A 17,335-nucleotide genomic window follows, 5' to 3' on the forward strand; every position below is an offset into this window, starting at 1 on the left:
TATTGCATCTGGATAAAACATCTTGTGCAGCATTTTGAGAGTCTGAACAAACAAACATTTATAAAAACAAGTGGCAAATTACACCAAGTTCTTCTAGCAACACTACATAATGATCACTTCTCAGACCTGTTGAAATTTGGGCCAGTTCTCCAAAGACATCAGCACAGATGTGCCTCTGCACCAGCGCTGGCACCACGTTGGTGGAAGAAACATAATTTCGACAGGTTTTAGGGAATCAGCCTAAATCAGAAACTGGGGAAGAATCTCCATGAAAAAGCAAACAAAAAACACAGCAGGCAAAATATGTAGGTTACATCTGTGAATCCATTGGGGGATTTATTTATTTTTTTTATGGGAGTGCTTCACACAATTCAAGCTTTGGGGCATTTGGAAAATTTTGTTGTGCCACTGTTTATTAATCAATCATGATCAAGTTTTAAATTATTTTGGTCTGTGGTAAAAATATTTACCACGTAATAAAAATATTATTTACTAATATTATTTAATATTTTTGGCCACTTTCCTTTTGTTATTGCTTAAAGAAAGAAGAACAAATGATGTGTTTTTGTGACAGGGTGCTAGGAACAAAGTGCCTCAATGTACAATTTAAAACTGCTTCACTGTTAAGTTGTCTGTTATGTGTAGACATAACACTCTTTCATCCCTTGAGTTAGGACCCGTTTTTGTGCTTAAATAGGTCAGTGTAACATTCCTCTGAAAATGGTCAGGTACAAAGACTGGTCTGAAAATGAATGAAAAATAGCCAGTGTGCAAAGAAAAACTTTGGAAGGCCTTCAGAAAGCTTGGAGAACTATTGCTCAAGACCACTTTAAAAGTTACAAGAAAATATGTCTTCTTGTAAGCAAAATACAAAGAAATGGGGGGTGGCTCAAGACTTTTGCACAGTGCTGTCTATCTGTATTTATATCTGCTGCATTAGAAGAATATTTCTCTCTTTTAGATCTGTGACAAAGAACTAACCCACCAAAAATGCTTAAAACATGTTTCATTTGTTACAATTTGCAAGAATTTGTAACTACCTGACTGGTAAACTAATCTTGAACTGACCACGTGCTCTATAATAACACAGGTGGGCTCGAGGGGGCGGTGGTGGACCGTCTGTTAGTGATTACTGGGAACCTTAAAGTCACGCTTGGGTGAAGTTAGTAATGATTCATCTCCACGTCTTAAACATTAAGTGGTGCTCTGGAAAACCAGCGTCAGTTTAACGCCACCTGAGCGGGGCACGTGAACTTTGGTTGTCGCGAGCCGGGGAGGAGCAGCGCGCGGAGCGTTAGCCGCTTTAGCTCGAGAGCTCCGGGTGACGGCAGCCGTCAGGAAGAGGCGTCACTCCCCGCACCAGCGCCACTCTGAACAGGGTACGAGGGGGAGACGGTCTGCGGCCATGGCTGCCCTCGGTAACACGGGGGCTACCTCGAGTCCTATGGTGATCCTGGCGCCCAAGACGAAGACGAAGAAGAAGCACTTCGTGCAGCAGAAGGTGAAGGTGTTTCGAGCTAGCGACCCCGTGCTGAGCGTCTTCATGTGGGGCGTCAATCACTCGGTGAGTCGGTGGAAGCTAACGTACAGCTAAATGCTAATTCCACAGCTAACACAGTGTTAGCAAGGGAGCTAGCCAGTGTACAGGTAACATCCCCGCAGGTGAGGGTGTTACCGAAATCTGTCACATTCATTGATAGTGCGTGAACACCTGTAGAAAAACACGGATGTTTACTGAGCTGCACACACAGAGGGCCACTTGTTTTTGCGGCACACACGACTGACAGGTCTTTAAAAGTCTTAGTTAAATTATAAAGCAAATATGATTTGTAGCCTGCTGCCATTTCTGCAGGATTAAAATATTCTCATAAAATAAGTGGGTGAAAATTTCCCAGTGTATTCTTATATTTAATGCGAATATTCTCAACTGTGTTTATTATTTGAGAGAGTCACAACATACATCGCAATTTCTACATAACAACAGATGAGTGGCATAAACAAACTTTGAGCAGCTGACTAGTAAAAATAAGTAATCCCTCTCTGAGATGACTGTCTGTACACAATTCCTGACAAAAATGCAGTTAAGATCCGTACAAGGCAGACTCTTTTAACCCCTCTATTTTTTTTTTTTTTGTGCATGTCTCAAAATACTTGCAAGCAAATACAAAAGTCATGTCTTTCTGGAGTCGTAAATGGCCCCACACAATTTTCCATTATCCTTGCTGCACTGATTGGCCAATTCCTGTAAAAATAACAGTGTACAGGGATAAATTCATGGTGGGAAGCATTTTTAAGATTTAAAAACCTTCACTTGAAGGGTAAACCTGCTGAATCCTGCAGCAAACCTGCACACAGCTGTCAAACAATGACCACATCTGAACATTAACAGCCATTAAAGTACAACTAAATTACTGCGCACTCGTTACAGGTTAAATGTCTTTATATTATTATTCTTCTTGCCTTATTATTCAGTGAACGTGATGGACTGCTGAGCCATTGCCATCTTGGTGCTTTGAATTTGACGAGCAGTTGGTTGATGCGACTGTGAATGACATGACAAAATATAAAATGCTCACTGGATAATGACTTGTCAATCACAGGTTGTTACGCATTGAGCCCCCTTTCTGACTCTAAAAACGGGAGTAATATATAAACTGAAATTCTGGCTCATTTTGGACTGCAGATGCCACAAATAATCATTTATTTGACTGAAAGAAATTTTTGAAGAATATTGAAGTAATTTTAAACCAAACTTTTAATGTTGTCTTATTTTAAGAGCTGAGTAATCTGATGATGTTTCAGCCTAAGCAAGACATTAATGGCCTCCTTTTGGATTCTTTTAAAATAACCGATGAGCCACTTTGGTTGTGCAACATCAGAAAACTGACAAAAGTCCCCACAGTGAAGTCTTACAGCTTGAGAGTTGCAAATTTTTATTGCATTTTAAATGTCCTCTTAAAACCTCTTTGAACACCTGTCTTGTTTACTCATTATTTGCCTTGTTTATTTTCTTTTTCAGGTGCTTTTAATTACTTTCTAATATAGTTTAAAATTTTCTGTGAAGCCCTTTGTACCTTTAAGATCACTTGTCTTTTTTCGCTTGTAAAGACAAATCAATATTCATCAGCTGCGGGTTTATTTCAGACGCTAATGAATGCTGTTTAATGATTGCCTCTTCTTTCTGCAGATTAATGATCTCAACCAGGTGCCCGTTCCTGTCATGCTGCTGCCCGATGACTTCAAAGCCAACACCAAGATCAAAGTCAACAACCACCTCTTCAACAAGTAAGACACACAAATGAGCACATTTTCATGCAGCACTTAATGAAATGTGTAACTAGTCATGTGAGAATGTTAACTTGGTGACCCCCTGAAGCTTTTGGAAAACTAGAAAAAAATACAAGTCAGTGATAAGATTTGATATTTGTGTTGGACTGTAGAGCTCTACGCATGTTTTGGAGATTAGATTTAGTAAGAAATAGCTGATCTGTTTGTCTTGGAATTAATTTAAAGTCTCCCAACTCGCCTCCTTTCACAGAGAAAACCTCCCAGGACATTTCAAGTTCAAAGAGTACTGCCCTCAGGTCTTTCGAAATCTAAGGGAACGGTTTGGTATTGAGGATCTGGACTATCAGGTGTGTGACGTTGTGCTGTTGGCTGGCAATCATGGGGCATTCAAAACAAATGTAAAGTGTAGTTTTTGCCTGGCATGAGTACATTCAGGGTAAGGGTTAAAAAAAAAATACTTGTGATGGTCCTATGACGTCCCCAGGTGTCGTTGACCCGCAGCCCCCCTTTCAGCGTTGATGATCAGGGAGAAGGTCTGCTCCTCAACTCTTATGACCGGACGCTGGTAGTTAAGCAGATCTCCAGTGAGGATGTTGCAGACATGCACAACATCCTGTCCGAGTATCACCAGGTATGGTTATAACATGGTTAAACCTTATATGAGTGTGTGTGAGTGTGTGTGTGTGCGCACATCAGGTCAGCCAAACTTAAGGTGGCCACAGCCCATTCAGAGGCCACAGGGCCCCGCCCCCAATACTGCCAGGCTGTAAGTATTTTCAGGCTACATTACTGATACAGTTAAGGTTTAAGAGTCTATTTTACCTCAACAGAAGCCTAGTTCTAGACCAAAAGAAATATTTGAAGATCGCAGTTGCTTTTATTATAGCTCTAGGCTTACAGCATGTCTGGGGACACTGAAGCTACATTAAAAAAAAAAAAAATTTTTTTAAATTATCACAGTCCTGGTGATTTTACATATATATATATATATATATATATATATATATATATATATATATATATATATTTTTTTTTTTTTTTTTTTTTAATTTATATATATATATATATATATATTTTTTTTTTATATATATATAAATATGAAAACCCATAAATTTATTTTTCATAAGTTCACAGTCCATTTGTAATAAAGTGTGAGCCCTGTCCCATTTGTGTTTGGTAATTACACTTCTAAGATCCTTGCCCTGTTTTTTTTTTTTTTTGGGAACTTGTGTCATTAACTGAAGTAGCTAAAGCCTATTTGAAACGTAGCTAGATGTTGCCAGATTGCATTACTTTGTGTAAACACTAGTTAAGGCTGATGGAATTAGCCATTTCCGGTCTGAATGCCTCTTCAGATCATATTAAGACAAACATTATTGCAACCTATAGGGTTAAATGTGTGCAAATTCTTTCAGCTCCGATCGAGTGATTAGAGCTGTTCTCAGAGATGTTATCTAGCGTACCATCCAGGCGGCCATGAAAAACAGGATTTACTAGCTGTTAGTCTGTCCATCCTTCCATTTTCTTCCGCTGATTTGGGGCTGGGTTGCAACCTCCCTCTCCCCAGCCACCTCAGCCTATCTGGGGGAACACAGAAGTGTTTCCAGGCTCGATCCTTTTCCAGCTGAGGACCTTATTTGTTACAGAAAAGTAGTGTTCCTAATCTCCATGTAGAAAGTAGAGAAGCACCCATCGATCAGTGACCGGAAGTGGATTGTTTGAGCTCATCGGCCATGATGGGACAGCTGCTCAGGACTGGATGAATCAGATTCTCAGTAGCCTGAGCTGCAGCCCACGTGTACGTCTCCAAAATGAATGTGATTGGTAGAAATATGTCGTGTAAATGCCTGAAGCAGTATAATCACGGAAAATTGAATTCAGTTGTTATTGTATCTATCTTCCTCATAATGCTAATCCTGCAGCCAGTAATACACCCATATGCACGCTTTTCCTCATTTTAATATCTCAGCCACATCGGTAGAATGGATATTAGATTTAGCCAAATTTTAGTAGACGACTAAAACGACACTAGTTAAGCTTATGCAAACTCATCCTAATAAAAAAGGCAAATAGCCCAATTTGTAGGCCGACTTAATTCTTGGTTTCTTTTTTGGAAATCCATCCATCCATGCATCCATCCATCCATCCAATTCAGGGTCACAAAGGGGCTGGTGCCTATCACTAGCTGTCATAGGGTCACAGGTGCATTTGTTGAACAAAAATATAGAATGTCGAGACCTTACGAACCTTATGAACTTACAGTGCTGACTGAATGATCAAATCAAATAATCTGCTGAAAAGTCGCAAGAAGAGTGATATTAATAAATGGGTGACATGGAGGTTGGAGCATGTCCCAGTTGTTTCTTTTTCATCCTGCAGTGAAACTATAAATAAACCTCCCCATGAGCATCTTGAGTCCTTTCTCCCCATCTGCCTGCTGCTTATTCAGTCAGTCCCGGGTCTGTCTGTCCATCCCACCTCCTGTCTGCTTTCCTGAACTGTATATCTGCTGCTGTGTGTCCCACTTAAAGCATTTTCTCCGTATCCTTCATTTGGACCTTTTTGCAGCTGAAAAAAATAAATAACTGTGAGCACTTGTCTTGGAGGTCTGAAAACAAGCATTTTGTGCAGATTTTGAAAAAGATTTGCCACAAACAAGGGAAGTTGACTCAAGTATTTATAGTTTGTTTATAGCAGCAGATTGGTGCTGTGAGTAGGAAAACGGTTGCTGTTTGGTCTGAATCGTTCTTTATCGAGACCTTGAATTTGGTTTAAGGTGTTTCTCTGACACTGAGTCAGGCCACTAACCTTCCTGTGGGCAGAAAGCTCAACTGGAAGATGATATCCTACAAACCAAAGCATTTCTCAGCATCAAGATTAGCTCAGGTTGCTTTTATTGCTTCAGTCACAAGACGACCAAGCACAGAGGGCAGAACAAACGCTCTCCTATTATTGTTGGTTTATTAAAGATATTCAAATGTTCATATCGCCACATCTGTGTTCATGTAAATGGAGTACATTTGAAGGGGAGATTAGAGTGGTGACATGCTTTCCTCTGTTTTGTTTACATCAGGTTTTATTTCCCATTTGCTCTTCAGCTTGGTGTAGCTGAGTCATGTAGATGATTCAAAACTAGATCAGACTTCAGGCTAAACAGACCGCTGAGCGAACTTCTGGCTGCTTTGGGCTCTTGGTGGAATGTGTAGCCTGTGGTTATACAGCCTACATAAAACTGCGAGGGAGATGAGGAAAATGGCAGCTCTGTTTCAGGGTATTTAATTCATTCAGCTCTGAATGAACTCATTGTTTATGAGTTCTGTATTTTAGTTTCTTTTATAACCCACTTTGGAGGTTTGCAGTTTGTTTGTTTGTGAGCTTTCGTGATTATATTTAGCTTCTGTGCTACATGTTTTCATTTGTTCAGTGTTCAGCTGGACCAGACATGAGGGCCTTGACTTTGCCTTGGCATTATTCAGATTATTTTTAGCAATATTTTGGGCGATGTTTGTGTTTTTTGGCAGGTGTAGGGATTTGGTCTTGAGGATTTTATGGCTAGATTGGGAATGGGTGCGCTCCACAATGGGATAGCTGTTGGCCCTGTCTCGGGTATACCTCGCCTCTCACCCTTTGACCTCTGGGATGAGGTTCAGCCTTCCAACAACCCTGAAATGGATAAAAAGTTAGCATTTTAATTTTATAGCAACATTTTTAAACGCAACACATTAAAATTAAAGTATTTTTACTTACACACTGTGGCTTTCTCAGCCAATAATAACAAAAGAAGGAGCTGTTAAACTGCAAAACAAATAAACAGAAACTTCACTATAATAGAAATATGCATATGGGTGTAAATATAGAGAACCTGCAGGGGCAACCTCTTTGCCTCCTTTTTGCTTTGTAGTCAGTTAATAGACCACATAGTCTTGGAAATGCAAGTTAATGATTCATTTGAAGTAGGTCTGCATCTGAATAGGCCCGCAACTCAGGATGTTTTATTTGTCGGGTCGGTATTTGCATTTCAATGTTGGGATTCATGTTTTGGTTTATTTAAAGAGTAAGGGGGGAAAAATACAGTTTTAATAAGCTTGTGTGTCTGATATCCCTGCCACTCATAGCAGTGATCATCATGATTCAGTTTACCTTACGGCTGCCAACTTTGTTGTTAGATGTTTTTGTGAGGTACATCAATCAAGGAAGGAACATCTTGAACACGTACAACTGGCCCTGCAAGATTTCTGCCAGCTTAAGTTAGTGAGCGAGAGCAATGGTGATAGGCGGAAACAGGAGTAAGTTACCTAACATTCTCTCTGCGGTCGTTCAATCATTCTTATAACTTCTGTGTGTAGTAATTTTGTTAGACAACACTTTCAAAACTTGAAATTCCAACATGGAAAACTCACTGAGCACTTTATTAGTCATGATTTTCAGAAACTGTACACTCCACAGTGGGGTTGGGTAGGTGAGGCATTATCTCATCAAGATGTTTTGTATCCTGCTGTTTACAAAATCCATAGTGCAGAATGGTGCATTGTTTTCTTGGCGTGTCTCCTAAAGGTACTGCGTTTCATTTTCTTAGCACAGAATGGGAGCGGTTTGCTGAACTAGCCATAATTTTAGAATGCTTGTTTTCCACAGTGAATAACGTCAGTGTAAAATATGCAGGCTAAATGTAGAAAAACAGTCCAGGCTTGACCTTGAATTTGACACTACGGTTATCCAGTGATGGGGGTGCGGTGCAAAATATACAAGTCATGCAGACAGAGATAATTACTCTCTGCAGCTGGGCAGAGTCAGTTATTTTATGCTTTATTAGATGCCCTTGTCTAGCAAATAGGGGTTTCCAGTGTGGTCATGAAAATACTTCACATATTGAACAATGCTTTCAGTTTTCATTGGTGCTCCTGGCTGAATGTGCAGCACTGTGATGAGGATTTTTTTTTTTCCTATGGTACTTGAAGAGTTTCTCCACTGCCAGGCACCAAGAGGATAGAACAGAAAAAGTCATGTACTGAAAACAGTGTTAGGACATGAAGAGTGATGTCTTTTTAACATTGTGCATATCTAACGGGACACTGAATGAGGCCAGTCTGAAGGGAGGGTCTATTTTAACTGACTGCCACAGCGAGTGCTGAGCACAGCTAAAAGTGTGACCCTGGTACACTCAGTAATTGGCCTACATTCAGCAACCTTTAAATGTAGAGTTAGGAGTTGGATTTGCTGATGATCTTTTGAGTTACTGATGGTAGATTCTTGGTATTATGATCTGATTCTGAACCATTCTCGAGTCAAAACAATTGTTGATTCAGTAAAAATGATGGGCACCATCATCTTGCTACAGTAGGCGTCCCCTCTGCCCACTGATGTGCAAATGAAACTTGATGCCTCACTAAACACTTTGTAAAACCACAGTTGGTGTAGTTTTCTCAGGAAAGCTGTTGTTCCGCACAGCTGCTGAGCTTTTGAAATAAGTTGTTCAACTGGTCTTAGTGCTGAGGTTTGTTACAGCTCTAACTTTAGTTTGTTGGTAATGGAGTAGCAAAAAACAAAATTAGTAGCGGGTGGTAACAATAAAAGCTTTTAGTTTTTAGTGTTCCCACGCTTAGACTTTACTTGGGCAGGCAGCTGCTTCTCTGAATCAGGATCTTGTCTTGCTGTTGGATGGACTCTTTCTCCACCATCTTAGACTGCAACTGTGCTGCTGTGCAGAACAAGAAGCTGAGTTTGCACAGCATTCTATTCATGAGGTTTTACCCTTCTGGTCTGTAGTCTAAAAAACTACAAGGAGTTGCGTCATGAAATTTGGCACGTGTTTTTTTACTTTTAATAGACCTGCGATACGATGTCCCTCCGGGCAAAATAGTTTTGCAGAAAGTAATAAGATGTCTGCTTAAGGGTTTTCTGTTATGAAATGGGCCTGTAGAGTTATCCAGACTCCAGATATTTATTTTAGATTTCCATTAATGGCAGGAGGATATCGCCTTCGGTGATGGGTCTTGTTTTGAAAGAGTTCCATGCATTTTTTTTTTTTTTATGGCAGTAGTTATTTGGCTTTGCAGGTTTCTCCTGTTTATACAGCAACATCTAATCTCCCAGTGCCAGACACATTTTATCAGTGTAACACCTGGTGCGTTCTTCTAGGTTTGTATAGTGGTAGCCTGCAAACACCTTGTACTGGCATTACTGCCAGGGTGTTGGGAGAGTGTGTTGACATTACTTTGCGATATTTTAATCAGCCAGACCTCGAAGATATTCAAGAAAATAATTGGCAGTTTACCTGAGGATGCAAACATATTTGCTGTAGTACCTCATTGTATTGCTAATTGGTGCAGGTAAATCAAAGGAAAATGTATATTTTAAGATAAAAATAGTTGGAGTTGCATAATCTAATCAAGTTGATTTTTTTTTTTTTCCTTTTCCTTAATGACAGTTCAAATATTTGAAAATCAATGCTTTGAAAAGCAAAAACATCCAGATGATAGACTTCAAAGCTAAATTCAAAGGTATCAGATTAGCTAAACAACATAGTCATCTCAGGCCAAATGGGGGCAGTAGTCTCCAGGCATAACATAGTAGCAGTCTGAAGTAATTGCCTCCAGGTTACCTATAATGACCTTAAATTGATTTAACGAGAGCAGCTCTCCAAGACTTACATGTAGCAGACTTTGCAGGTGATTCCAGACAGAAGGAGCTGCAAATTTAAGCACCTCTGATCCACATCCAGCACAGGCTTTAGGAACAGATAGAAGGAATAAGTCTTGACACCGAAGATGATGGCTTTCCACACTTTTCTGATGGATCGGTAAGAAAGGGTGCGCAGACAAAGAATGGCCTTGTACATAAGAATATACTCATGTTGAAATCTGTGGGAGGACAAAGCAGACCATCCAGCCCAATTATGCAACATATAATGATATGTCAGGGCTTTAAGGTTTATGATGAGGTCTCTCATGGAGAAATGAGATTCAAGTATTGCAAAGATGCAAGCATATGAATAACATTGCCATACAACAAGACTCTTTCTTCTTTCTAAAGAAAGGCGGGGCTTGAATGCAAAGTAAAAACACAGATTTAACTTCAGTTTTTGTTCGTGTTTGTGAATTTGTTCCCGGTTTTGACCTTAAGCCTCTTTTTTGCACCTGCCATGCAAATTCACAGTCATTTCCTCTTTTCAGCACATAGTGAAGTGTCACGGTAACACGCTGCTGCCGCAGTTCCTGGGTATGTATCGCGTCACCGTGGACAGCGAGGAGACCTACCTGATCGTCATGAGGAACATGTTCAGCCACAGACTGGTGGTACACAGGAAGTATGACCTGAAGGTGAGGAGGAGTGGAAAGCAGTTTGACAGGCTGACCTATTTAATTAATACCTCTCATCACAAAGCAATGAGGAAGTCATACCAGTTTCCACAGGTTGAGAGTCTGGAAGTAGTCCAAATTTTACAGTATGTTTGTTCCTCAAATGTGTAAAGGCATTCCTTTTTCTGTGAACTTTCAATGAAAACAAAAATACCATCTGTGGGCTGGTCGGACAAAAACAGGCAGTATGTTGGGATTTCTTTGGGCTTTAGTTACATCTTTGTCAGACAAACCAAACAAATCAAGAAAATTGTTGGAAGTTTTATTTCATATTTTGTTGATTTCTTACTGTGTTTGATGTATCAGCAGTAATATTAAGAGCTGTTTCTCCTTGTAGGGCTCTCTGGTGGATCGGGAAGCAAGCGACAAAGAGAGGGTAAAAGAAACCCCTTCGCTTCTCCTCTTTTTCTTATGTCTTAAATCTAACACAAGACTCCTGCTAAAGATGTATTTTTTTTTTTATAATCCTGAAGGTAAAAGAGCTTCCTACTTTCAAAGACATGGACTTCAGGAACAACATGCAGAAGGTGTACGTGACTGAGGAGGAGAAGGAGAAGTTCATGGAGAAGCTGAACAGAGATGTGGAGGTGGGCGAGCAGGCTTGTTCTTTTTCTCCTCTGCCACACAGCGGCAGTATGAGCATGCTGAGGTCGCACTGCTCCTCTGATGCTGTTTAGGAAGCAGGATAACAAATGTGAAATAATTTATTAGTGAAGAAATTTGGATATTGCTACCTAAACAAGATCTGAATCAATTTCAGCAGAAGAATAATTTGATCTTCTGATATTCTGTGTCAGTATTTTTCTTAAGCTTGGTTATAAAGGCCTCCAAGTGAACACTCTTCTTCTTGCTCAGTTTCTAGTGAGGCTGAAGATCATGGACTACAGCCTGCTGCTCGGCATCCACGACATAGGACGAGCTGAACGGGAGGAGGAGGAGTGTGAGGAGGAGGTCAAAGAGGAAGAACCGGAGGCAGAGAATGGCCTGGCACCGGGACCTACGGTGGGCTCTTACGGCAACTCTCCGGAGGGAATCGCTGGTTACATGTCCTCCGTCAAACCTCTGGGGCCCGGGGAGTTCGACTCCTATGTGGACGTGTACGCGATTAGAAGCTGTCCAGGTGAATACATGGGGCTAAACACAGATAAGACCAGTGCCAGTGGATTGTTTTCACACACACTGTTTCCCCGTCTTTTGAGTCATTCCATTATAAATCAGTCAGTTCCTCTGAACTAAGTGCCTCACAATCAACTGATTGTTTTTTCCATACAAAGTTATGCCTTCATACTATAAATAGTTTATGAGCTACAGGCCCCAAAGTACACGGGGGTGGGTCCCAATTTGGCACTCGAGCAGGAGAACGTTTTGAAAAACGGGGCTGAAAGTTACATCTGTTTAAAAATGATGACACTTTGAATGAGTGCAATCTTAAAGTCATGGGATGTATCATAGGTTAAATAGCAATACTGCACCAATTTCAATGCCTTTGTGAATGTAGCATATTGCTCTGAAATGGAGAAACGAGTTCTCTGTGGCAGTCTGGACTAGGGTTTAATCCCGAGATCCGGGATTCCCGGGAAATGCGATCAGAACCATTTCCCGTTTCCCGGGAAACGTTAGACGGGAAACCGGGAAAAAAGTCGCGCGCGTCGATTTGACTTTCAGAAAGAAAAGAAAGCTTCAGAATGTTAAATTTAAGGAAATGTTGAGAGAAGGGTTCGTTTAATGCGAAAAGCATTACTCTTCATTTCAGGCATGTTCAGCCTCCGTTTAAGGCTTCAGCTTCATCTCAAGCGTTTTAATAGAGGTATTACACAGTTGTGCTTTTTTCCTCTTTAATTTGTTGAAATCGTAGGCAATGTGTTTACCCTAAGGTATTTTGTATTATATAATTTTATATTATTATATATTGTTATATTGCATTATATAGCCTATAAAATATGCCTGCCCTGAACAATAAAGAAATATCTGTTTAACTTCGAGTGTTTCTTTTCCTCGTTTGCAGCCGCTTACTAACAATCATGAATTAGGATACGGGCCTAATGTGTGAAGAAATTATCATGAAATAGATTGCTTTAACATATTTCGCTTTTAAAATGGAGTTGAGTAAAATGTATATTTTTTTAGGCTATAAGGATTGGCCAGTTTTTCAATAGACGATTCACAGCGAACCTACTTTAACCCTCAGACACGGTGTTATAAATTTGCTGTTGCCAGAATGGCAATGACCAAGTCGTAGTGCATTACTCAAGGCCCTGTGTTATGCCATATTATAGTGTAGTACGGTAGTTAACTTTTCAATGACTATTACAGCGTTCCACTGGTGGAGATATAGCCCAACAGATGTCGCCACGACAGCGCAAGTGGCTGAGCCTTTATCAATGCTGTGGAGATGAACCGTATTGTTTTGCACCAGCAGTTGTAAAATATCTTGGTATAATTCCATGTACAATGCAGGAATATTCGAATTATATTTGTTAAGGGAGTGTTGAGGAACGATACAACACCGCATAGCTCGAGCACTCGAATGTCGAGATGTAGGTTTTATTGCGTTAATCAAGCCGACGTTACCCCCTACTGGGCATAACAGGACATAGCTGGAAAGCTACCTCTACAATATCACAATAGGTTAAGGCCGACACAGGCTACAGAAGGCCTAATTAAAATAAAAAAATAAATAAACTTTTTCCCGGGATTCCCGGGAAATGGCTCTTCATTTCCCGGGATTTGATCCATGTCATTTTCGGGAAAAATATTAAACCCTAGTCTGGACGTATCACACTGATCAAACACCTTCAGGTCCCGAAGACATTTCTTTAAAGCCTTGAAAGTTGAGCACGCAGAGAGACCCGGTGTTTCAGATTTGGATAATTTTTGCACTGAATAAGCCTTTCAGATATGACTGGAAAGTAATAATACAGGTGTAGAGGTTCAGTTTTCAGTATTTGAACAGAGCCTTTGGTTTGACGGTTATTAAATGACAGCTGCTGTCACTACAAGCCTGGTAAAATAAACTGGATTGTTCTGCCTTTTAATCTCAGGAGCCCCTCAGAGGGAGGTCTACTTCATGGGCCTGATTGACGTGCTCACGCAGTATGACACCAAGAAGAAAGCTGCTCACGCAGCAAAAACTGTCAAACACGGGGTGAGTAGCAGAAAAGAGGTGGAGGGCTGCTGTCAGCTAAACACTCAGTTGTACCTGCATGGAGGTCGACATGTACATGAATGTTAAAATGAAGCTGATGACCTTATTTTTTTTTTTCTCCCTCTTTTGCTGTTGCAGGCTGGTGCTGAAATATCCACAGTCCACCCTGAGCAGTACGCCAAAAGGTTTCGTGATTTCATGTCAAACATATTTGCATAACACTGCCACAAGTCAGTCCAACTGAGAGCTAAGTCTTCTAGACCAAAACTAGTATGCACACACAGATCATTCTTTAGATTTGATGATCTGACGCAAGACTTAAGTTGTAGCAATATAATATACTACTTCTGATGCATCTATTTATTTTTAAGATTTAAGTTGTATTTCTGTAGCTGTTAAACACTTAATGAAATAACTCTGGAGCAATAGGGTACCTGCTCTTGATCAGTGTTGAAAGTGTTAAACTACGTCTGTGTTAGATCAGGTATCATTACATGTGTCTTTTCCCTCCGCTTTACTCTGGTTTTCCAGCTGTGAACTTAACTTTGGATTGTTTAAAATTTAGCTTTTTTTTTTTTTTTTTTTTTTTTTTTTTTTTTGCAGAGGATTAGGTGAGAACATTCATGTGTGAAATAAGAGATGTTGGCTTAAAGCTTAGAATAAAAGCAGGAAGTAGAGAGGAATGGCTTGTAAAGGTCTTTCCCAAGGTAACAAAAATCTACTTACATGCACCTCTAAAACTCGGTAGAGAAAACCTCGACTTTAACATCACTGAGTTGGATGATAACTGCTGAGTGCTGATATATTCGCAGATTAGCGGTTTGTGTATAAACCTCAACCACCATTCATATAGGATCTGAAATCTCCATCACTGTCTGAGTTGTTCTGGCTCTGGCTAAACACGATAAAAGAGAAGGAGGCGCCACATCGAGTCTGCGTTACAAATACCCCCAAAAATGCCAGTGAGGGGTGGGCATTTCAAGCAAAACAAAATATTCAGTTTTCACTGGGAACTTGGTTTCCCAATACCCAAACTCAAGTGATTTCACATAGTTGTGGCAGACTTTATCTGGCAGAGTTTGTACTGATCCTCGTTTATTATTTCACACAAAGACTTTTTGAAAGCTGTCATTTTTTAATGTTTCTCCTGTTTGCAAAGCGCCGTCTAATCTCCCCGTCTCTCATTGGTTTTACTAATCTGACTCCCAGCAGTTATCAGCATGTTCTTCTTCTGTTTTTCTTTAATGATCGCTGACAAACAGCTTCTGTGTGCGTTGCTGCTACCCAAGTTTCTGGCCTTCACGCAAGTCATAGCTCAATTTGTACTACCAAAAAGAATATTTTAGGACCAAATAAACTATTCAGGGTTTTGTTTTTTGGTAACTTAACGACTATTTAAATATTCCAAAATCATGCACATACCTACTCCGAGAACATCATCAAATTTCCCAAACATAAACTGTATAATCTGTTTATAATAAATCTACCAAAATCTATAAATAAATACATAACCTGAAAATTAATAATACAAAAATAACAGATAAACGACCACGCTTCCAAAATATATTCATCACTTGATGTGGTAGAAAGGACCGTTTCATAAAATCTCCCAAATTTTGGTTTAATGAATTGAGCAAAAAATGTGGTGACAATGAAGTCCGTAGCATATGATTTCCATCATTTTCATTCATTCATTCATTTTCATGAACCCCTTGTGCTCTACTGCCATTTCCCACACACACTAATGCTCTTTGCCACTAACAAGGCCATAAAACCGACAGTGGTTCAGATCTTTGGGTTTGTTTAATTAACAAATTGTTGATGTTGACATCATCCATTCTTAAAGACTTGCAGCTCGGTGATTTCTCAAGCAAAGTGCAGTGAAAAGTCCAAACGTTTGACCCTCAAGTCTTTACAGGCTCAAGTTGACTCAAACCATAACAAAGCCACCATTTCTCCTTAGCAGAGTTTTAAGGGTAGTAGAGCCTGAGTGATGTTCTATTTGAAAGTTTCTTGGTTCACTGGCTTAAGTATAATCAGATTTATCTTTTTTGAAAATTCACTAAGTGAAGCGCTCCCCCCCCCCCCTCAGTTAAACTCCATCTTGCACAAGCACTAAAGCAGAGCGGCCTGGAAACTGAAATGCAAGCTGGACAAAACCTTATAAGAAATACTTGCGTCTGCTGGTTTTACTTAAAGCACTGAGCAATAACTGAAGGCAACTACATGTTTGAATCAACTTCTCCTTCTCTTATCGTGGGTGGATAATCTTAAGATGATGTTCAGGAAGGACTCTTAGGAAATTAGTCTAAAATTTGACATGAACTTCTACTTCTTTTTTCTTTTTGATGACAGACCATCCAAATGACGGTGAGCTTTAGAGGTGCCAGTAGGCAAATGTTCTCATGTAACTGCATTTCCCAAAACTTATTCCTCAAACCCTGGGATCTTTAACCGAGATTGGTATTAAAAGTAGTAGTAGTAGTTTCAATTCTGCACTTGAAGAATATTATTATTTATGTATAGAAGGAATCCATTTTGATTTATAGTGCCAAAAGTGTGGGATCAAAGCTTTATAAAAAGCAAGATTTAGAGTTAGTCTTTTGCTGCAGAGCAGGTAAATGTAACACAGTGGATCAAATACTGATTTCCACCAAAACCTTTATTAGATTTATAATAAAAATGTGTAGGACAGGCTTGTTGCAGTTAAATGACCAAAAGAATAGAAAGCATATCAGATCATTTAGCCTGTAAACATCTCTTAGCCTGTTAGAGCGTAAGGTGATCTATGAAGGTGCAGATATTTAAGGGTCAGTTCTGCCTTTAAAAAAAAATATCAAACAAAATGTTGTTGTTGTAAAATAAATATGAAAACAGCTTCTGAGAATGAGCCCATCCATCATGATTCTGACTCCTGATGTAGTATTTTGTCTTAATGTGACATTCGCTACATGAATCATTGTGATAGGATCTAGAAAAAAAGTAGAGGTAGGATTATGAAGGTGTGTGTGTGTGTGTGTGTGTGTGTGTGTGTGTGTGTGTGTGTGTGTGTGTGTGTGTGTGTGTGTGTGTGTGTGTGTGTGTGTGTGTGTATGTAATGTAATGATATGAGATTTAGTGATAACCAGGGTACTGTGTGAAACACTCTTGACATAAACACTACATTTCAGTAGCTTAGCCTTACGGCAGTGGGATAATAAACAACATTCCTGAACACTGACAGGGCAGTGATACTCTCTGTGTGATGCCTCATCCACTCTATGATTGCACATGTATTTTTACAAATCAGCTTTTGGACCAAAATATATTTTACCAAGAATTTCTGCAAAGTGTTTGACTCCTCATTCTTGTGTGTGGGTGGGTTGGGGAGAGATGGGGGCATATGCTCCTTCTTTCTCACTTTCCCACTAATGTTTCTGCTTTTTTGTAAAGTTGTGGTCTTGATTAAAGGTGAAACAATGTTACTGTTTTTAAGTGTATGAAAATATGCTGAAATGAGTAAAAAAAACAAACAAAAAAAAAAACTTTGGCTCCAGGTACTGAT

General features: G+C 39.7%; 1 protein-coding gene across 1 annotated transcript; it reads left to right on the forward strand.

The window, feature by feature from the left end:
• The first annotated feature begins 1,131 nt into the window (after positions 1–1,131).
• pip4k2ca (phosphatidylinositol-5-phosphate 4-kinase, type II, gamma a) lies at positions 1,132–17,110 on the forward strand. Its single transcript, XM_030733778.1, has 10 exons — positions 1,132–1,564; positions 3,188–3,285; positions 3,539–3,635; positions 3,773–3,919; positions 10,461–10,607; positions 10,984–11,022; positions 11,120–11,233; positions 11,502–11,766; positions 13,688–13,791; positions 13,930–17,110. Exons 1-10 carry the CDS (start codon positions 1,406–1,408, stop codon positions 14,008–14,010), a joined length of 1,251 nt encoding a protein of 416 aa, XP_030589638.1. The 5' UTR covers positions 1,132–1,405; the 3' UTR covers positions 14,011–17,110.
• The last annotated feature ends 225 nt before the right edge of the window (positions 17,111–17,335 follow it).

This window comes from Archocentrus centrarchus, chromosome 7, assembly GCF_007364275.1.
Source record: "Archocentrus centrarchus isolate MPI-CPG fArcCen1 chromosome 7, fArcCen1, whole genome shotgun sequence".
NCBI classification, from domain to species: Eukaryota; Metazoa; Chordata; class Actinopteri; order Cichliformes; family Cichlidae; genus Archocentrus; species Archocentrus centrarchus.